The sequence below is a fragment of the Epinephelus moara genome, chromosome 2, assembly GCF_006386435.1.
Source record: "Epinephelus moara isolate mb chromosome 2, YSFRI_EMoa_1.0, whole genome shotgun sequence".
NCBI classification, from domain to species: domain Eukaryota; kingdom Metazoa; phylum Chordata; class Actinopteri; order Perciformes; family Serranidae; genus Epinephelus; species Epinephelus moara.
This window is the reverse complement of record NC_065507.1, coordinates 41047223-41069962: the sequence shown is the minus strand read 5'-3', so window position 1 is coordinate 41069962 and position 22740 is coordinate 41047223. Positions and strand designations below refer to the sequence as shown.

General features: G+C 41.5%; 1 protein-coding gene across 21 annotated transcripts in view; it reads left to right on the top strand.

Moving 5' to 3' along the window:
* The window catches only part of myo18ab (myosin XVIIIA b), a 237305-nt gene that overhangs the window by 125260 nt on the left and 89305 nt on the right, over positions 1-22740 (top strand). For all 21 annotated transcript variants that reach the window (XM_050055414.1, XM_050055407.1, XM_050055399.1 and 18 more), the window contains one exon: positions 17622-17750. In XM_050055414.1, the coding sequence (XP_049911371.1) occupies positions 17622-17750 (129 nt within the window). The remainder of the gene's footprint in view (positions 1-17621; positions 17751-22740) is intronic.

Sequence of the window (22740 nt, the reverse complement as noted above, 5' to 3'; positions counted from 1 at the left end):
GTCGAATTGCATTAAATGCGTAACAGAAGAAGAAGCTGGTCACAACGTGGCGAAATTTACATCCAGAGCCGTGCATTAGTGGACAGACAAAATGTACAAAGCTGTAAAGTTGTCCACCATTTACCAATTTGCAGCTAGCTAACCATAGCAATGTTTGTCGATTATTTGTTTCAATTAAATGGCCTCGTCAAGCTATTTCCGTAGCTTGACCTGACTGTGCATGTTAACAAACTCATTGAAAGTAGCTTAACAACAATCAAAAAACAAGCAACATAGAAGCGACTGGAAATAATATCTGCATTAACCATAAACCCAAGTCTTTTCCCCACACGACGTCAACTACTACCCTAGTTGAATAATTTATCGAACCTTAAACTTCAACTGTAGATGTTGTCGAAAATTGGCATCAGTGCATACATACTCACAGCTCAGGTACAAATTCTGTCCTTAAATTTACAACAAACCATTTATAGGAATGGCCATCCCCCCCGAAGTTTTTGTTTTTTTTATTCCTCCACACCAGCAATAGCTGTGGCCAGAGGCATTATGTTTTCAACTTGTCCGTCTGTCTGTCTGTCTCTCCATCCCTCCATCCGTCTGTCTCATTCTTGTGAACACGAATATCAAAAACACCTCAAAAGAATTTCTTCAAATTTAGCACAAATGTCCACTTGGACTCAGTTATTAACTCATTCGTTTTTGGTGGTCAAAGGTCAAGATTACTGTGACCTTGTCTGTCTCATTCTCATGAAGGTGATATCTCAAGAAGGCCTTGAGGGAATTCCTTCAAATTCGACACAAAAGTTCACTTGGACTTACTAATGAACTGATTAGACTTTGGTGGTCAGTGGTCAAGGTCACTGTGACCTTGCATCTCTTTTTTTTGTGTGTGAGCATGATATCTCAAGAACACCGTGAGAGAATTTCTTCAAATTTGAATTTCTTCAAATTTGACACAAAGTCCACTTGGACTGAAGAATACTGAAGACTGATAAGAATGTTATAGTCAAAGGTCAAGGTCATGGGCATCCTGGCCTGACCAGACATTTTTTGACAGTTGCTTCTTTTGTATGGCCATCAAGGAGAAAGGCTTCAAGTCCCAGCATCTTTTCTCTCAGAGACATTTTCAATTAAAAGTGCTATCTACAACATTAGCTACTAGATACCGGTTATTTTGTGTGGTAGTTTCAAGAATTATGTAACATAACCTAAGGTAATCTTAGGATATGGCTAGCTAGCTTTAGCTAACCTTGTCATTGGAAAGAGTTCCACCCTTCTCTGTTTTATCACTCATCATATTTGGGAGGAAAAGAGGCTACTGATTTAAGCTGCAGGCAAGGATTTTTTTTTTTACATCAATTGGGTAAATTCCATTACTTTATTCACCCTTGATTTCTGGTATCAGCCCATTGTAACATTATTCTCAAGTCCAGTTCTCATTCTCACACTCTGTTTATCATGAAATGCCTCACAAAATGACAGGGCTAACTGTTAGCATCACATGACTATCATTACCTAACCGTTATTAATAGGTTTATTGACAGGGTTGAGCCATTTCGAGGTCAGTGTGAGTTTGCTGGGACCATTTAACAAGTCAGTTTTGGATGCTAGCCACTGCCTCTGTGTTAGCTTGTTCTAATTGGGCAGACGTTAAACTGACTATTCTCCCTGGAGGAAGGCGGCTCTTGAGATGGTCCTTCAGCGCCTAGTTCACATTACACGATTTTCACCGCGATTTTGACGTCGCAGAGGATCTTGAGAGCCACCTTGGGTTGGAGGTGAGTTGGCAGATAGTCTGCCACGACGAGTCCTCATGTGTGAACAAACCTACAAGAAAGTCGCCCCCTCGTCTGAGACTGGGACTTGATATCTGGCATGCTAGAAAATGGAGAAGTATGACACGACTGACAAAGAGCATCAGCCAATGAGAGGCGGGATACATCCCACGTCAGCACTCAGGAGGACGGAAGAAATGTGAGGAGGACAAGCCGGCAGGGTTGCCACTTGCCAGGTCTGCTTATTAGCCGCGACTTTGGGCTTGTTTCTAAAGTGGAGTTGCCTATTTGGGCTTGCTCTCTAAACGTCACCTTTCTCTATATATATATCCGTCTAATAAGTTATTTAAATGCATGATAGTCGCTTCTTTTGGGCTTGTTTCCATAGCCCTGGTTGCTTGTTTCTCTCCCAAGATCTGACAACACTGACAAGCTGGCAGGCAACAACAACAATGGCGGCGTCCACAGGATCACAGGGAGCCAAGGTGTTTGGACCCAGGCCCTGGAGGCAGATCTGATTCAACACTGAGAAGAGTATCCATGCCTTTACGATGTGTCGTCTCCAAGTTTGGTGACGTCACCACGTTATCTGGGGCTCTGTCGACGAGGGCTTGGTGGAGAAATCTTGTGGTGTGCACACAGGTCGTAACGCAGTTGGCGAGACTCCCACTGACAGAGACACACGTCGCCAGGCATGAACACTCAAAAGATTATTATAGTCTCTGCAACGCAAAATCAGGGTGAAAATTGTGTAATGTGAACTAGGCCTAACCTGTGCAATGGCAGCAACAGAGATGTTGCTGATCCTGCAGGGACTCAAGACTGTCTGGAATCAGACCCCCAGTGCTGGACCTCAGCTAAAACCATTAGTAATACTTAGCTTTAGCTTGCCAGTCAAGAAGAAAAGTGACCTCAGTGTTTTCATCCCTTGAAACTCCTTTACCGGACTCCAACAACGAAAGTTGAACCAGTGTCCATCCTGGTCTTGCTTCTCCTTTTGTCACTGAGCACTTGGAATTGGTACAGCAGTAAGCCAGGCGTATGGCATACATTTTAGGACATCCTCAGGTGTCAGGCTTCAGTATCAGACCTTAGATGAAAAGGCATAAGGTCTCAGGAAAACCTCTGTCAGATGTCACACTAAACGGCCTCAGAAAAAAGTCGTCAGACAAAACGGTCTCAGAAAAAAAGTCATCAGACCAAAAGGCATCAGAAAAAAAGACGTCAGACCAAAAGGCACAGAAAAATCTGCCTCAGAAAAATCAGTCTCATATAAAAACGGACTATTCATATATATATATATATATATATATTTATATATAAAATCATTAAAAATTCAACATCACCCTCTAAACTTTTGGGATATCGGGTGTCGGACTTGCATGTCCTGTACGCACACCGCTTCAGCCTATGTGCCGAAGCGGTGTGCGTATGGGCGTCTTATTTAATAATTGTTTATTGTCCTAACGTAGACAGATTCACTACGAACTGTACGTTTTATGAGCAGCAACAGCAGCAGGTCAGAGGAGACAACTAACTAGTTAACAGTTAACAGTTACCAGTTAACAGTGAGTCATTACGTTTGCTTTTGTGAACTAACTGACACATGCGACACATGCTGAGAGAACGACGAGCGACATTTGTTTGTAGAGGGAGGTTGTGGTTGTTGTGGTGGCGGCGGCGGCGATATAGCTAGAGATGTTATTCAGAGGATATGTGGAGTTTTTTTTTCATATACCCCGTTCATTCGACTTGAGCAAGTGTTATAATGATGGGGGAAACCCTGCCTTCACCTCCCAAATGACAGCTGTAGTTTTAAAGCTTTGATCTGGGCTTTTAGGCGAGGGATCCTCCAGACAGGGACTGTTTTCAGTGACTGAAATACAGTGGCGAGGAAAAAAAGGTCGTGTTGTTGAACCGCTGTTTTGCCCTGCAGCTGCGCGGGTCACGTCACTGAAAACTATGAATGATCTTTGTGATCTCCGAACAGTTTATCCATAAATTTGCTGATATTTCCTTTAAAACCGATGCCAGTATTGCTGAAACCTCCGTATTTCTTATGCTAGGAGCATGGCCGGTGTTATGCCGAGATCTGCATGCCTGCTGAGAACTGCATGCATCTCGCGGGAGCGCGCGCACAGCTGAAAGGAAAGCTACTGTCTTGATTTTTAAGAAAACGTACTGTTTAAAAACGAAATAATCTTCTTTGTCAGGTTCATCAGTGATGATCACTGATCTGAAGTCTAGTTTTTTAATGTTTAGCGTCATCAATGTTTCATTAGAATCGGTAACGTTTCCTCGATTGGTCTGAATAGTCTGCTTGATTAATCTCTCATTATTTCTTAATGCCAACTGTAACGCCCGCCAATATAATAATGCCCACAAACGTAATAAACCACAAACGTAATAAAAATCTGCAGCATTTAATGTAATAAACCCACAAATGTAATGAATTTTCCACATACCTAATAGCCGCTGCCTACTACAAACCTAACATGCGATTTCCCATAAATGTAATAACTATTACGTTTGCAGGGATTTATCACGTTTGTGGGGAAGTGAAAATCTTTATTGTAATAACTTCCCACAAATGTAATAATACAATGAATAATGGTCGTTGTGGTTGTTTGTTTGTTTGTTTGCCTATACACCTAATACTACTAAAAGCCTATTGACAGCGTAATGCGCTCTGGCTGCACATGTATATTAAGCATTAATCCGTTCTTGCAGCACGTCTACAGAAAGTATTTTGTTAGAGACAAACCATCCATCTGTCTTTCATCTCACCTTTTGCCTAGCCTTGACCAGCGAATTCATCAGCTTGTAACAATTTGCCAACAACAGAAACTGAGGCTTATGTCACAACGCTACCTTTACAGGTCACGGGAGGCACAGGTTCACGGTGCCAAGCTGAAACCCCTGATATAACATGAAACCCCCAAAAAACTTTGCTCTTTTTCCTTTCAAAATGCAGCAATAAATTGTATAAAAACGAAAAGGACTCGTATGGTTAGTTTAACTCAACAACTTTAGTGTAATTAAATTAAATCAAACTCAAATTAACACGCGTCCGGCTCGGACGATTCACTCAATTAACACAGCGCGTCATGCCGATACAGAAAACAAATAACTCCCACTGTGCATTTACTGCTTGTTTATTAATTGCAGTCACGTTTTATGTGTGTGACATCCTGCTTGTGTGTGCGTGCACCTTGAATATCATATGTAAGGCTATTTCATAACTAAAATGGTGGTGAAAATATTTAGCTTTGCTAGACGGCATTTCTCTGAGTCATTCGTTAAAAGGAAGTAATTTATTTGCTGTGGAAAGAAGACAACATAATGCAGAATTATAGGTTAAACAATCATTGCTTCCTTTAATTTAGTTTGGATAACAGTAGTAGCCTAATAGTAGCTGCAGCAGCAACAGCGTTAGTTGCCGACAGCTGTATTGTTTTTATTTCTTTATTACCTCCGCCAAGGAGGTTATGTTTTCGTTGCCGTTGGTCTGTTTGTCTGTTTGTCTGTCTGCAAAATAACTAACTAAAAAGTTTGGAACGGATTTTGATGAAATTTTCAGGAAAGGTTGATAATGGGACAAGGAACAGATGATAAAATTTTGGTGGTGATCGGTTGAAGCGAAGTGGATAAAATAATAAAATGCCGGGAAATCTGAGCTGCTTAGCGGAGATCTGCACTCTCCGAGTGCTTTTCTAGTTACAGATATGCGACGTTATTTGGCCATGGTGATCGCCGCTTGCTGTTGGTTTGCAGGACTTCTGTTTTTCTGCTGATGTTGTTTTTTTATCTATGTACACTGTCTTGGTTCGTCATGTCAGAGGTAGTGAGTTTTTGAGTATAGACATTTGTTTGTTTTTACATCTTCAGCACCAAGGACAGCGCTTAAAGTGATTTTGTTATAACCGCTGCCTGTAACAGGCTCGGGGATATCTTCAGCACCAAGGACAGTGCTCAAACTACAGTAGTTCTTGTCTGCATTTGTCATGGGGTGAATTCTACTGTTGGCCTCCTTATGGAAAAAATGTAATAAAATTTGCATTTGTTAGAACTTCTTAAGGTTTTATTTGTGTGTAGCTTACGGCAGCCAGTCAGCAGCCTAGTGAGTGGCGATGTGCGATGCGCTATACAACAGGAAAAAAAATACAATGATGTCACTCATTCATTCAGTTGGCAGCCCCCCCCCTACTTAAAACATCTTCCCGTGTGTGGGGAATACCAGGATGTGTTATCCAAATAAGGGCATGTACGTCACATATAGCAGATGATGTGATTTTCCGTCGATGAGATAAACGCAACTGTCCTCATAGTCCGCGCATAGAGACATTGCAGCTGTTTAGTGGTACCGCTGCTCTGTGTTTACTGAAAGGGGAAAGTTGCCTGGTCCCCCCTGAAATGTAACTTTACTGCAGAGAGAAGAGTCAGCAGCTGGATTTTGCACCCACGGTCAGTAGTAGTAGTAGGTGTATAGGCAAACAAACAAACAACAACCACAACCACCATTATTCATTGTATTATTACATTTATGGGAAGTTATTACAATAAAGATTTTCACTTCCCCACAAACGTAATAAATCCCTGCAAACTAATAGTTATTACATTTGTGGGAAATCGCGTGTTACGTTTGTAGTAGGCAGCAGCTATTAGGTTTGTGGAAAATTCATTACATTTGTGGGTTTATTACATTAAATGCTGCAGATTTTTATTACATTTATGGTTTGTGGACAGTTATTACTTTGGCAGACGTTACAACCAACTCTTCACTATTTTGTGTGTGGCTGCATTTTTAAGCATGGGATTTCAGATAGCTCTACGAAAACAAGGTTTTTAAATGCGGAAAATTAATGTAGGGAGTCATTCAAACTGTCAAGGCCCATCAAATAAAGTACGCTATGTGCTGATAAAGCCATGATGATGTTCCTATCAAACTTTTGATTTGAAGTTTCATGAGGGTGTTAAGGGGTGCATGCATTTTTCGACAGAACTGATTGCTGCTGCCGAATAATGCATCCCCTGTTATTTATGCTTAGGTCATTATTAAATGAATGAAATTCACACTGTTGAGCCAAAAGGACCCAGAATATGATCTGGTAAAACCATTTGATTCACAGACCTCCTGAAATATAATTACAGCCTGCATGCATTATTCGGCAGAGCTGAGTTTGGACCTGCCGAGATTTGCATGCCCAGTTTTTTTTTTTAGCCAGAGACATTGTTACATGTATGAAATTCATGTTCATACGCTAAAACAGACCCAAAATATAATGTAGGTAACACTATTTGACCCTAAAGTGTCTGCAGTTAAACACAAGAGGGGGATGGTCTGACGTCCGTTTTTATATGAGACTTTTCTGATTTTTCTGAGGCCGTTTAGTCTGACAACTTTTTTTCTGAGGCCTTTTGGTCCAATGACTTTTTTTCTGAGGCCGTTTAGTGTGACGTCTGACAGAAGTTTTCCTGAGACCTTATGCCTTTTCATCTAAGGTCTGACGCTGAAGCCTGACACCTGAGGATGTCTAAGGTCTGACGCTGAAGCCTGACACCTGAGGATGTCCTAAAATGTATGCCGTACAGGCACTTACCGTCAAACTTAACCCATTTTTTTCTTCATTAAATGGCAATCGAGACTCTTGATCGCTGAACACACCGAGACACCATATGACACCAATGTTGTTATACTATTGGCTCACAAGCCTTGTCAGAAAGCGTAACCAAACATCTGACATCTTACACAAATATAAGTAAAACATTCATTTTAGACCCAACAATTCTTTTAAAATGATCAATTCATTGTCATGATTTTTTTTTTTTTTTTTTTATGAAAAGCATTTTATTGTACCCCTTTTTAAAAGCTCTGTGGGTGTATTATTTTTAAAAAATGATCTGTCTATATAAAAATCTTATTAATTAGACCTTCAAACAGACAATTCGATTTCTGTCTTCCATTCTGTTCACTGCTTCCCTAGCAAAAGGTGTGGTGGGCATCAAGAAGTCAGTGCTGTTTTGTTCCTCTGCCGTGGCGAGTCTTCACACTTCCATTCTCACTTTCAGTAGTCCTGGTGTGTTTTGTTTTTAATCTTTTTCTTTTTATGGGGAGGAGCTGATCGTTGTGGTTCTCTGTGTCTGTGACCCTTGCCAAGCAGCAGTCAGACACTGCCAGACTCCAACTCTTTGAGATAAAAAAAAACAGCTAATCACAAGGAAAAAGACAGGCTGATGGTTTTGTTAATTAGATCTGTTAATGTCTGTGGAATAAAGAGCAGTGAGCGCCTTGAGCTGTCAATTAGAGAGGCTTCTTGGCAGATATTGCAGGGAGTTTAACCTTGCCTTAGTGTTGGTGTGTGTCAGTCTATACTTGGCCCACTACTTTTCCCAAGTTCAGAAAAAGTTTCAGATCAGAACTTTTTTCTTTTTGCTCTGTGCTGTTCATATCACTAATATTACTAATGCCTCTTGTTTCACATTATTTTTTACTGGCAGACGAGACACACATAGGTCCAGCCAACCCACATTGAAGGCAAAGTGCCACCAACCCACACATTGGGCCACTTACTCCAACTAATTATACTGTGTACCTCATACAGCGTGGGAATCATTTTGAATAATGAATAAATAAGCTACATCAAAGTGGAGAGTACCATATGATTAATACACTAGCATAGTGATATTGCATCAGTCACATCTTCTCATACAATAGGTACCTGCCATGTTTGGCTGGCAGTTGAAACCATATACTGTATTATGCAGATGTTTTAAAAAAGTGGACAATATGTAAATGATTTACTTTTTACGTAAAAAAAAAAAAAGTCATATCACATAAGTCAGATAGAAACCTCGCAAATATAAATGTTCCTTCAGAAGAAAGAAAGCAACAGCATAATCATGAGGATGAATGCAGTTACGATTAGGGTTAGGCAAGTCTGGCTTGTTTTGCAGTTTAGATTTACAACACTCAACAGTGTATACCTGAGTTTTGTTGTGGGAATGATTAGCATGCAAAATAAGAGTGTCATCTATGACACATGAAGTGTAGACTGTGCAGGTGGCTGCATCTTCTCCAAGCTGGCAGATGACCCCCCTCTTACTGCCAAACTGCCCCTGTGGTTCACTGCCAACTTGTATGTGGCTCTCTGCCTGATATCATTAAACCATCCCAGTGCTGACAAATAGGTCTCCAATGAGCACAGCAGTTCATGTTAGCCAGATGTGTTATCTCCTCCCAGGCTAGTTTGACATCATCTGCCCACAGCAGTCATTTGTTATTCACTGACTGTAATTTATACAACAAAATACCCAGCCTCCTTACTAGGCATAACAAGAGTGTCAGTATGTTACCTGAGTTTCTATACTGACGATTCTTTCTTTAGAAAATATATAAAACATTCCTGCCAGATATATTTTTGAAATAAATTACCTAAGTAGATGTTCTCAAATGTTTAATTCAATTGAAGTTTATGTATAAAGCCCAATACCACAAATACGAATTTGCCTCAGAGGGCTTTACAGCATACTACATCCCTCTGTCCTTGGACCCTTACAGCGGATAAGGAAAAACTCTCCAGGAAAAGAAAATGGTAGAATCCTCATGACGAGCAACTGAGCAGGGATCCCTCTTCCATGATGAACAGATGTGCAATGGAGGTCGTGTGGACAAAACAGATCAACATAATAAATGTATGAGAGGGACTATGCAAGAAACATCTCCTGGATGCACTCGGATGCATCCTGAATGATGTATCCTGGGGTCATTGGGTGTTTCAGGTCTCGCAACATCAGACACCCTCACCCAGGCGACTCAGCCGGGGTGATCAGGCCCCGACTTGTGCCCCAGCAGCAATCCATGGGTCAGCCCTCTTAATCCAAAGGCACGTTGTGGCTTTCTCTGCGGCTTCACTTGCAAATTGGATTGCCCTCTTCTTGGCTGCCCCTGTGACGCCCAATCGGCCGAGGACTTTGCAGAGTGAACATCCTGCAAAGCCTCTACAGCCAACTTCTATGGGCTCGTAGAATGTCCTCCAGCCCCTGCCCCTGCACTCCTCCACCAGTTCCTGGTACTTTGCGCATTTCCTCTCGTTGGCTTCCTCAATCTGCTCTTTCCAGGGCACCATGAGTTCCAGCATGATCAGATGTTTTGAAGCCTCAGAGGTGATGATCATGTCTGGCCTGAGGGATGTTGTTGCGATGTGCTGGGGGAACTTCAGCTGCTTTCCCAGGGCGACCTATAGCTGCCAATCAGGGGCTGTGTGGAGGAGGCCTGTTGTTGTCGGTGGACGTGCTCAGGGTTTCTCTCCAGCTTTGATGAAGGGGATTGCTGTCTTAGGATATGATGGTGTTTGCTGGAGCTGATGGCTAAGGCTATGCTCTCAGCAACTGCTTTGAGCACCTGGTCATGGCGCCAACGATAGCGGCCATCAGCCAGGGCCTTTGGGCAGTTGCTGAGGAGGTGTTCTAAGGAGCCTCTTCCGGAGCAAAGGAGGAAGGAAGGTGTCTCACTCTTCTCCCAGACATGGAGGTATGCTGGGCTTGGCAGGGCATCATAGACTGCTTGCACAAGGAACAGGACGCAATGGAAGTCTGCCTGCATGATGTTAGACCAGGTGACCTTGCGCTGCAACGTGCTCTCCCACCTTGTCCACTCCCCCTGCTGCCAGTGTCCCACTGCCCTGCTCACTCGCTTATCCTCCACGCCTGCCCGGACCTCTTCCTGGAGTAGCTGGTGTCTCTCCTTGCCCCGCGCCTTGCTGACCTGGGTCTTTGGGAAGTAGTCTAAGCCTGCTCTTCCTGTTGCCAAGGCCCCCACCAGTGCCTTTTGCCTTAAGCGTGACTCCGCCACCTCCACTGCCTTCTCTGCCTTCCATTTCCTTCCTGTCCTCACCTCAATGCCGGCTGATGACACCTTACAGTCACCGGAATTCCTGTACTGTAGGGCTTCTCTCGTGTGTGCCACCATGAACTCTTCCATGAGACTGCTGAAGGGTAGCTGCAGGGTGTTACTCATCCCGTACAGTGCTGCAGACAGGGAGAGGTGCGCCGCAAACAGTAATGACAATAGCTACAATAACGTTAATTTCAGTAATAATAAATAAATAAATAAATAATTTTGGTAGTATATATATGTATATATTAATATATGATAGTATATGTATGCGACAATAATAATCATATGTGCATAAAATAGTCGGAGTATCACTAATAATAATAGCAGTAGTAGTAGGCAACAGGTAGGACCACAGCAGCAGGGCAACCACAACCGTAGATCCAGATGTAGCTTGATTCGAGGATGAATCCATGTTGAATGTCTTAATGCAAGAAGCTACAAGAGTAAGAATAAGATAATTTAAAAAAAGACTAAAAGGAAATTCAAATAAATGACAATAACAATATTGACAAACCGTAAGTGCTATATCGTAGGCAACTGGACTTGCTTGCGTTTCTTGAAGACGTTTCGCCTCTCATCCAAGAAGCTTCTTCAGTTCTAAACGACTGGTACGATGTTGCAGGCTATAAACCCTGTGTAGGTGGGAACCCTTGCAAAGTCGTAGGGATCACGTGAGCTCTTAGTTTCAGAGTTGTCGACTCGCATGGTGGCCAGGTGAGTAAACGACTCACATTGTGAGTCACATTGTGACAACTCTGAAACTAAGAGCTCATGTGACCCCTACGACTCTGCAAGGGTTCCCACCCACACAGGGTATCGCCTGCAACTTCATACCAGTCATTTAGAACTGAAGAAGCTTCTTGGATGAGAGAAGCGAAACGTCTTCAAGAAACCCAAGCAAGCCCAGTTGCCTACGATATTAGCACTTACGATTACCATGACCTGGATGACTGAGAATCTTCACCGACAATATTGACAACATTTTTATTTAAATCAGGAATCTGATAGCGGAAGAAGTAAACAGAATTACAAATTTAACATTTGATACCCAGCCCTTTCCATTACTAGGTGAAATCCTATTATCCTGGACAGAAACACTGTATTAGCAATGATGACATGTGAGATTTTAACTGTCAAAAATAGCTCAAAATGTACAGACTGAACTGCATCTCTGGCCATGCCTCCTGCAAGAGAGTCAGGTGAATGCTTGCTTGTCATTTTACCTTTTGAAGGTTAAGATTAAATGCATACATACAATAACACAGTTTTTCCTGAGGACAATCTAAACAAATTAAAGGGAACCTCTGCACAGTGTGTTTTATAAAGTGGCAGTGCAGTTCCTATATGGGCTATCAGCCTCCTCTTCGGAGAAACATTTATGGTGGGAATGCTCCAAGCCAAGCCAGCCTCACTTCACCTGCTGATAATTATGTTCCTCCTAATCTAGTTTTTCCAACAGCAGCACAGGTGGACCACACACCTCTGGCTGCTGCTTTACCAACATTTCAGTTATTGAAAGCCTCTGGATTAACTTAGTGCATCATACCCTTGAGTCATTAAAAACAACCCCTGGCCTTCCTCATAGTTCTAATATGAGATATTGGACGCCCACTCATTCATGCTATAGAAGGATCATATTCAGAGCATTTCTCATCCTAGCTAGTCATTATAGTTGAAAAAGTAGGGTCAGGCCCCAATCACATAGAAAGTGTTTTAGCAGCTGGAGGCAGCTTTTTGTTATTGATTTTAATGAGAATGAAGTTTTTTGCTTGCTGTTTTGTGCCTTGCGTTTCTGTGCTCTAGGTGCCTGGTGTTCTTGCCAAAGCACTCTGAACTCCTTGAGTTGAAAAAACTTCAACTCAGAGTGGAAAAGCTCCCCACGTCATCTTCTCTTTTATCCCATTGTTCAGTCATATTATTTGAAAAGCAGGCCTTCGCCTTCGTGGTCATGACAACAAGTTTACAATTGGTAAACAATGGAGGAGAAACTGGTGGTGCTCAGTTGCTTGGCAGGACCAATGGGCTCCCTGTAGTTAGTATTCATTTTTGTTCAGCTTGACCAGATGATAGACAAAAGGTTGTCGAACTGCCCCTGAGTCATCCTAAAATATGGCTGGAGTACTGGTGGTACTTCCTGTGGTCCACCCTCTTCTTTAGGGTTTCATGGACCCACACAGATCTCTTTTTTCCCTGTGCCCAACAAACTATTTGCTGACAGCCTCTTACCCTCAGCCAGAGCTAGAGCAAGTGCCCTCTGCCTGTCCATTTTAGGAACTAGCTACTAATTACTGTGAAATCAATTAAAAAAATGAAAAAAATAAATAAATAAATAAAAATAAACAGTAGATTGATTACCCGAAAAGGTTAGGGTATGGAGGTGATGGGGTGGTTGTCTGGCAACAATAAAAAGGTACAACAAGTGTTTTTTTTTTTTTGTTTTTTTTACAAGTGGCATTCAATTTAAAAAAAAAAAAAAGCAGGTGCAGTGCGATGCAAGTGTGATGGGGCCTTAGAAATTGTTTTACTAATCCTACACCCTAGTCACACTGTACAATAGGAGCAGTCGTCACAGAGTATCTACAAAATGCCAACAGTTCATTTTTGCTGGTAGAAGCATTTTCTTCAAAAAATCTGTTTCAGTGCACCACCAAGGATGAAACTAGCAGGAGCCATTCATTTTGAAATGCTTTTATATGCAAGAACATTTTTCCTAAGACATGTCATCAGAGAAAACAAATCTATGATGCCATCAGACATCAACAAGAGATTTATCTTTTTTCTAAACAACACATGGGCCTGCAGACGACTGTGCTATTTTCAGTTTCATTTGATATTCAGGGCTGACAGACAGTAATGTTCACCTTTAACAGCATTGCAACAGCAGGACTATGACACACAGGTAAGGTAGGTACCCATGTAATAACTCTTTTTAAGGGGCATGCTTCTAGTGACTGTAGAAGCATCGCCAAACTCCCTGACTTTCCTGGCAGAGCTGGTCAGCTGGTTAGCTCTGCCAGGATATACACTGACCTGTGGTCAGTCAGTGTGCCCTGTGTCACCACACCTCCCCCTCTCATCACACACTTCAGTATGTGAACAGGTTACTGGATGGGAAGGTCCTGCAAACAGAGAGCCCATAACTGGACGGACGGTTAAGAGTTGATGGGATGATCTTAACTGTGTGCAGTTATTTTGGTGAAAGTAACTCAAAAGTAGTCTAATTAATAACACATTACTCTACAGAGACACTAATATTACTTTCAAATGAAAGTAACTGGTAATTTGTAATATATTACATTTTAAAAGAACCTTCCCAACACAGTGCTAACCACTATGTGACTGGGATGACTGCTGTGTGATTGCCAGTATGTGCCTTAGTTTGTTTTGATGTTTTCTGTTCAAGTTTTTACCTCACCTCACCACAGCAAAGACTGCTCTTATAAAGGTCTTCAGTGACATCCCCTGAAACGCAGACAGTGGCAGAATTTCTGTCTTAGTATTGCTGGATCTCTGTACTGCATTTGACAAGGTCGACCACAAAATGTTACTGGAACGACTGGAAAATAAGGAGGGACTTTCTGGCGTACTTAACTGGTTTGAATCTTACAAAAATCTTACAAAAAAGACAGGGACTACTTTGTGTCTATGTGTAATTATACATCTGAGTGGACAAAAATAACAGTCAGAGTTCCCCAAGGCTCCATTACGGGGCCTCTTCTGTTTAACATCTACATGTTTCCACTGTCTCACATTATGAAAAACCACAAAATATGTTAATACAGTTGAAGACAACACACAAATTTACATAACCGTATCACCAGGGAACTATGGTCCAATACAAGCTCTGGCTAAATGCATTGAACAAATCAACAATTGGATCTGCCACAATTTTCTTCAATTAAACAAAGACAAAACTGAGGTAATAGTATTTGGAGCAAAGGAAGAATGATCAGAAGTCAGCACTTAGATTTGAATAGCAATGTTAAAAACCGCAGACCAAGCCAGAAATCTTGGTGTAGTCATGGACTCAGACCTAAAATTCAATAGTCACATTAAGAAGGTAACAAAGTCAACATACTGTCATCTTAAGAATATTTCAAGGACTTACAGGACTTATGTCTCAGCTGGATTTGGAAAAAACTTTTCCATGCATTTATCTTCAGCAGGCTTGACTACTGCAACAGTGTCTTTACACGTCTCCCTAAAAAATCATTCAGACAGCTGCAGCTTATTCAGAACACTACTGCTGGACTCCGATCTAAGATCAAGAATGTGGATTACATCACTCCAGTTCTGAGGTCTTTACACTGACTTCCTGTCTCTCAGAGAATCCATTTAAAATACTACTGTTGGTTTATAAAGCACTGTAAGGTTTAGGGCCAAAATACATTTCTGATCTTCTACTACACTATGAACCATCCATACCTCTTGATCTTCTGGGTGGGTCTGCTTTGTGCCCCCATAGTCAAAACCATACACAGGGAAACATCGTCAGTTTATGTGCACCATATATCTGAAACAAACTCCCAGAAACTATAGGTCCGCGGCAACTCTTAGGTCTTTCAAATCGAGCCTTAAGACTTCTTTTGCCACTAACTTTTATTAAATCAAAAATTAATGTTCCTTACACTGCACTATAACATCTTTTCTTGTATTTTTTACCTATCATTTTCTATCTAAGCTATGTTGGAATGTTAAATAGCATCATCCCTATCAATTAAATACATTCAAATTCAAAAATGCTTGTAGGCTGGGTAAATACTTATTGCACAGTACAAAAAAATTTCTGGCCATACTTCAAGCTGTACTTTCTCCCTTGCTCAGCCGATTTTGAAAATTACAGTCAGAGTTTGGAACAGTCACATTCTCTGAAGGACAAAGCGTCACTCAAATTCTGCTTAATGAATCTACTTCCACAAAGAGCTACCAGCTAATTCAGGGCTGAGGAACAGGGCAATGTCTATCCCCAGACACAAATTATCAAAAAGGAGTTGGAGGCATTATGATGAAGGCTTTTACAGAGGGCGCAGTGTCAGCCCATCTTGACTCTCTACAGTCAAAAATGAAATTGTACACTCATTGGTATTCAGGAAGAAGCACTACTGCTGCCCAAATGATCAGCAAAGGAGATGAAAGGCACAGGGGTGTTCTGGACTATAATGATCAGGCTATAAAATCACAGAGATAGTTGCTTTGGACAAGAAGAATAAAAATAATAACACAAGCATCAAGCAACTCTGAGCGAAATTAACACAACATATTGCAAAAATGCAAATCTGCATTTGCAACATTTTTGGGTGGCATATTTACTGGGATTACACAGTAACCTGCTGCCAGCAAGAACAGGTCGGCATGTTGTCAGTTGGCTCCAATGTAAGGTCATGTGTCGACACAATGAATAGAGGACAAACATGTTGCTGAGCCGTCAACTTTTATTTGTCTCCATCTGACAAATGATCTGTGTGGCATGATGCCAGAAACATTGAATTATTTTGAAATTATTTATCTTTACTCTCCGTGACACAAAATCTCTACCAAGCTGCAGCCCTGTCAGAATACTTGGGAGTCTCATCCTTCCATTGGCATACATTGAATTCAAATGTTAATACACTGTGGAGTGTCTTTCCTGCTTCAGCTTTGTCTTGTTTTTTAGGCCAAAGCTGAGAGCATCAGAGTGGCAAGCTGTAAACACCCACACCCTTTGTTTTCCATGTAAGCCAGCACACTCGTTGCAACTTGATGCCCATCATTGCAGGATACGCCACTGTCATATTCCTTAGCAGCGATGCACATCAATTTCAGAATAGCAGAAATTTTTATCACATTCACTTACTGCATCGGCACATCCCTACTAGACTACTTCTTTTACCTGCATGGCATGTTCAGTCTGAGCTTGGGGCATCAGTTGACCTGAGTCAAATGGCCCATGTGTGGAACACCTAAGATGAGACTGTGCAGTCCTTTATGATGGCATAGATACAGCCAATAGATGGCACTAGAGGGTGGAGTCAAAAGTTTCTGCATACACTACACTGCCTCCACGATCTCTGTTGGTACTGCTCTGTTTCGTCCATGTCCGTAGACTTGCAGGATATGTGCAAAAATACAGACAAAATAAAGGCAGAGTACGGACAGAAGACTCCATCAGTCTCTGTCTCTAACGCTGAGCATAAATGAGCCCTAACTCAACTGAGATACGGCTCAAATCTAGATCAGGCCATCTATAGTTTTGACAACCAACAAAACATTTTGATAACAGTCCTCCAACAGGGCTGTAACTTAGTAACCCTGGACCCTGTGGGTCACTGAATCTGTATTTAGTGCTACCTGGGTGCTATTCCAGTTGCATGTCAGAGATCTGTGATTTGCAAAAAAAAATGATTTGGTTGGTCATAGCAAATGTTTGGAGGATATAAACTTCTCTATGAAATTTTTAAGTGCTGGATTGGCAGGTTTCCATGGCTAAGCACTCTATTATTTGGGCAGAGGTCCATACAGATTTTGTCTGTGTGCAAAAGAGGACAATTACCAGTCAGTGCTACATGTATGTGCAGCTCGATCAGTGAACAGGTTTTTACAGGGTTACAGAAACTAGCTGGCTGTAGTTGTTGATAACGTATATACTCTACATTGTTTTCAAATCTGGTCATATCAACATGGAGCTCAGGAGATTCTTTAATAAAAAAAATAGTTCTTACAAACCTACAGGATTTCAAGTAGATTTTAACCCACTTGAAATCCTAGGAAGTTTCACGCTCAATTGCTTAACATGTGGGTGTACTGTACATTACTGTGCAAAGTCTTTGTGGAGGTTGAGAACATATTTGTAACTGAACAGTGTCTGCAGTTGTATGTGGCCACAATATATGTGAACCTCTCCTACCATCTGTCCTGACTTAAAGAAAAGAACTGTGTGTGACTATGCCATATGTCTCCCTCTCCTCCTGCAGGTGTTCTTCAGAGCGGGGACTCTGTCGAGGCTGGAGGAGCAGCGAGAAGTTCAGACCAGGAGGAACATTACTCTGTTCCAGGCTGCCTGCAGGGGATACCTGGCCAGACAGGCCTTCAAGAAGAGGAAGGTAAGGCCGCATGTAGGGGAAGGGATAATGTGAGGGAAATTCTCCTCTCTGAAGAAGTGACAGACTGGGGATGAGGAATCAAGTCTGTTTAAGACGTGCAGCATGGAGAGAAGATCCAAGTGTTCTCTGCCAACATTCAGAATGTACAGACTTATATACCATACTGAAACTCTGACCCCAGTTTGCACGCACCAGCTGCACTCATAAAGGAGATTGCCCCCCAATAAAACAGATTTATCAATACAGGAAACTTCCCCCCACCAAAATGAAAGCATTTGACTCTAAGATGTAGGAAATTAGCCCCCAATACAGATCCCTGAGTAATTCCCACGATAACTTCAACAGATCTGAAGGCTCTCTCATGGTACATCATTGTAGCCTCATTTTTATTGCTGTAAAAATATTTTTCAGTGCATACTTCGTAAAAAAAATCATCCATTAGGAACACTGTTATGTGGTACTGATGGTAATGAATAAAAGTGAAACATCAGATATACAGGGAGATGTCATGGAATACAGCCCCATTCTCAATAAAAACAAACAGCAGGAGCTTTATAAAACTACTGAAGGGGTGTCTGTTTGAAGGCAGTTTTGTAATCTTTTCGTTAATCCTCTGAATGTAATTTTCTTTATACATGGAGAAACTATTATTGTTTTTATCTGCTGGCCCTATGCAGTTAACATGAATAACATAATTAATGGAGCTTAATGTCTTCGCCCCATGCTATTAGATTCTGTTTTATGGCGTAAGGATGAAAGACAGAGTTGCAGCTGTTGCAGCATTTAGGCTGTAAATTCTCAAACTGTTGCATATCTGTGGCCTCAGGAGAACACTTGGGAAATCTTAAGAGAGCACAAAATTGGCAGTAGTAAACCCTCACTACTATAATATAAAATACGTAAAATACAGCATAAAAAGCTACCATATAAAAATAAAGACAATGTAAAGATGATCTTGTTTTGTACGAGCTGAAACCTAGGGGAAAAAAAACCCCTGTAACTTTCTGAAACTGTCAATCCAACATTCACGCACACTTGCACACTGCATTGCAAATGATTGATACACACAATCTTTTTACACTGAATGCAAACATAACTTTTGTTTGTTTACAAGGAAACTCTTTTATTTACACAATCTGGCTAAATTACTTTGGCCGGGGGCCAGTTTCCAGTATTACTGCATAGAAAGAGAGGTGCAGGCAGCCAGTTGTCTCTTTTCAACTGACCTCAACCCTGATCAGGATATACACACACTATTGGAGCTTTTCCACTATCACTTTTGGTTGCGCTGAGTCAAGCCATGCAGCGCCGTTTTTTGCTTCCAGTATCAGTTCAGATGTGCTGTGACACACCGAACTGTCCCAGAGATGGACCCTCCCAGAGTAGTTCAAAAGCTGGACCGCCTACCCTAAAGCGGGTAGTGGTGACATCTCACCGACTGCAGCCAACCCTCCGCAACCCCCCTTCTCCCCCTCAAGCAAACCAAGTGTGTACTCACCTCCATCTGCAGGAGACCAGAGAGAAAGGCATTTTTAGTTTCTCTCCTGCATCCTGCTTTTACTTTAGATATCTGCTTTATTTTACTGTTTCATGTTCCCTATCAGCTGCATTAGAAGTTTTGTGAAGTTGCTGCTCGAAAACTCAACATTTCCTTATTTTGCTGCTTCACAGCAGGAAATTATTATTGTGAACAATCTGTAGGAAATGAAATATGTTTATTACTGAATTAGCGGAACTTTGTTGGCTGCTTTTCTTTAATAAAGGCAAGTCTAATATCACTGCAGGGAGAAAGAGTAAAAGCAGAAACAGCCACAGTGAGAAGTTGATGAAGAGCAGGCTCTTACTGCACCTCTGCAAACAGTTCACCTCCAACAGGTAAACTTCTTTTACCTGTGGGAAAAACACATGCAGCAAAAATAACAGGGCACTTGAGCTGTGGATCAGCCTGCTGCTTTTGAACATTATCACTCAAGACAATCCTTCATCAGTTAAAGACACACCTTCAAGTGGTTAGCTCTGTTGAAATGGAAATGCAAATCCCTGCTGTGCTATGCTGATGGCCTAAGCCAAGCCAGCATATGACTGTTGAAAAGAGGTATATGTTCAGTGGTTCCTGCCCCCTTTCTAGAGCCACACAGACTAGCCAGTAGGAGTCACTAGTGCAGCGACAAGGACCACCCGCAATCAATGCCAGCTCTGTTCGCGGTCAGGCTGGAGGAAAATTTGTCAGGCTATGATCCCTGTTCCCTGTGGTGGTGGTGGTGGGTGAGTGCTTTATCCTGTCACCATAATGGCATTTCAGCTTTATTTGACTGCTCACAGTGAAATGAAACATGTTCAAACCAGAGGAGATGAGTTTGCATTGTAGCCAAATGAGCTTTTTTGGTGCTTCACAAGTTGCCCTTGTAAAGGATTTTTTCTTTGCTATTTTTTTCCTCCCTGCATACTGTTGGTCGTGTGTGTGTGTGTGTGTGTGTGTGTGTGTGTGTGTGTGTGTGTGTGTTGTTCCACCAGAGTGAGCCTGACAAGTGGAAAACATTGCTGGCGTGTGCTGACTGACTCTTGAAGATGCCAGTGGGGATCTGTTGACTTTCTGTGTGTGTGTTACTTCACAGAAGTTTTGATGTTGCTCTTGGAAGTTTTCTCATGTAGACACAGTTCATTTGGTGCACAGATTTTGTATATCTAGTTAATGTGTGTGTGTGTGTGTGTGTGTGTGTGTGTGTGTGTGATTGAGTAGAGATTAAGCTTTAGATCCCTGTCCTCCTTTTATTACCATTTCAGTTTATTCTTTCTTCCTGCACAGGGCTGCCAACTAAAATTACTTTTCAAGGGCATTTGGGTTTCACTTGACTACTCTTTCTCCCCCAGAGGACTCAGTTTGAGCCTCATCTCTTGGTGTAAATAGTAATCTCATGTGACTGATGAAGTTGGAATTGGGTTTATTTATTTGTGACCATTGCAAGCAACTAGTTGTTACTGTGCATTTTATTACAATTTAGGCAGTGTCAGACAGAGAACAGGAAAACATTCACAATTTAGTGACTTTCTAATTCACCTCTGTATGCTTCTTTATAGTAAGTTTCTCCTCAAAGCTTAGTGGAGTTTGCTCTGTGGATTTTCACTTCCTGCTCTCCTAGTGAGGTTTTGTTTTTGGTGAAAAGCAGTAAAAATACTGAAGCCCCAAGAGGCAACGTGAATATTTTTTTTTTTTTTGCCAAACGTTAGTTTTATCTCCTACCTAGGAGATGTTATCTCCTGCACTGGAGATAAACTTTTAGGCTCAATTAGGCTGTTTGGAGAGTGTGAAAGTTGTGCAGATGAAGTGCTTAGTACATGATCTAAAGGGCATTGAAAGTTCAGCCAAATGCAGCATAAACAACAGCCCATCTGCAACAGCTGTTTGCAGCTTGCATCCCTCTCTTTCTACTTTTTCTTTCTTTCTTTTTCTTTCTTTCTTTCTTTCTTTCTTTCTTTCTTTCTTTCTTTCTTTCTTTCTCTCTAGTCCTTTTTACACATAGATCATGCGATAGGGTGGCAAGGAAGTACTGTCATTACACAAGCTTTGCTTTTTATACACAACCAAATGCCAGTGTTACACAAAAAAAGGTATGACAGGTGTGACATACAACATGCCATTGGGCAGCATTCTCTAAACAATAACAATCCTGGATCTCACTGTCTACCCAATCTGCTGACACAGCTAGGTCTGGGTATCACCATTGATTTCCTGAATTAATTTGATTTTGATTCAAGGGGTCCCGATTCGATTCGACTGGAGATTTTATCAGTTACAATACCAGTTTTTGCTAGTATGTGATTTTTTAAAAGAATAAAAACACAACAGGAATAAAACTGAATATTTTATAATTAAGTGTTGCTTTTAGAGCATTAACAGTAATATTAAATCAGCAAAGTCACAGTATAAACCCAATATCTCACTGGAAACAAAATAAAAATGTCAAACAAATAAATCATATTCGTGACATCACAATACTGAGGGAAGTTTATAAAGAATAAAGAACACAGTCAGTCAGTCAGTATCAGTCATGTCCTCTCTGCTGCTGAGGAGACTCACTGCCTGCAGGTCACATGACCACAGGTCACATGACCACCGGTAAGTTTTAAGATACCAGACACACTGACCTAAACCATCCAACATAAACAGTTGTTGTTTTAGCTTGTTAGTAACAACTTGCTATTAGATGGAAAGCGCTCTGTGTTTGGTGGACGAGAGATGTGGACAGAGCAGATTAAAATATCATTTTTCTACATGTTGCTGAACAGCTGTATCGATGAAGTATTGGCTTTTTCCCCTGTGGAGGTTTTATTGCACACACAGTAACCAGCGTAGCTGTCAGCTCACGTTATCTTCACCTCTCTGTATCTGTGTTTGTACGTAAAAGTGGCACAGTAGCCAGGACGCACAGACAGCAGGAGGAGACGCTGCAGCATGATAATGAATTACACCCAAATGTAACATAGTGAGCTAACAGCCATCAGTTACAGATAAAAGAGCTGGTAACATCAGAGCTCAATACTACAGTCCCTCAAGCGTCTGGTTTACTACCGGCAAGATTAACAGGGCTAAAGCTCCACACATCTGTGGGTAAAAAGCGTATATTAAAAAGATCAATCTTGGATTTTACGAATCAATATCGTGTCATTCCAGTGAAGATCGTTTTAATCACATGAATCGAATATTTTAACCCAGCCCTACTTTCAGCTGCTGTCCTTCTTTGCCGTAGCTACTAACTTCTGCTAACTGCTTTTTAAGTGCTACGACAGAGGGTCGCACTCATAACATGTCGTCAAAACATCACACCCGTCCCATCCTGCTGGCTGTCCCTTTTGACTTTGAATAGTCCCATTGAAGGCATTCCTAGCCAAGACAACAGCATGAAGAATTTCATATAACAATTAGCTGCAGAATGATGGTGTGACATCCCCGCTTGAACAGGCAGTGTGAAAGGGCTTCTCTCTGTCTCTT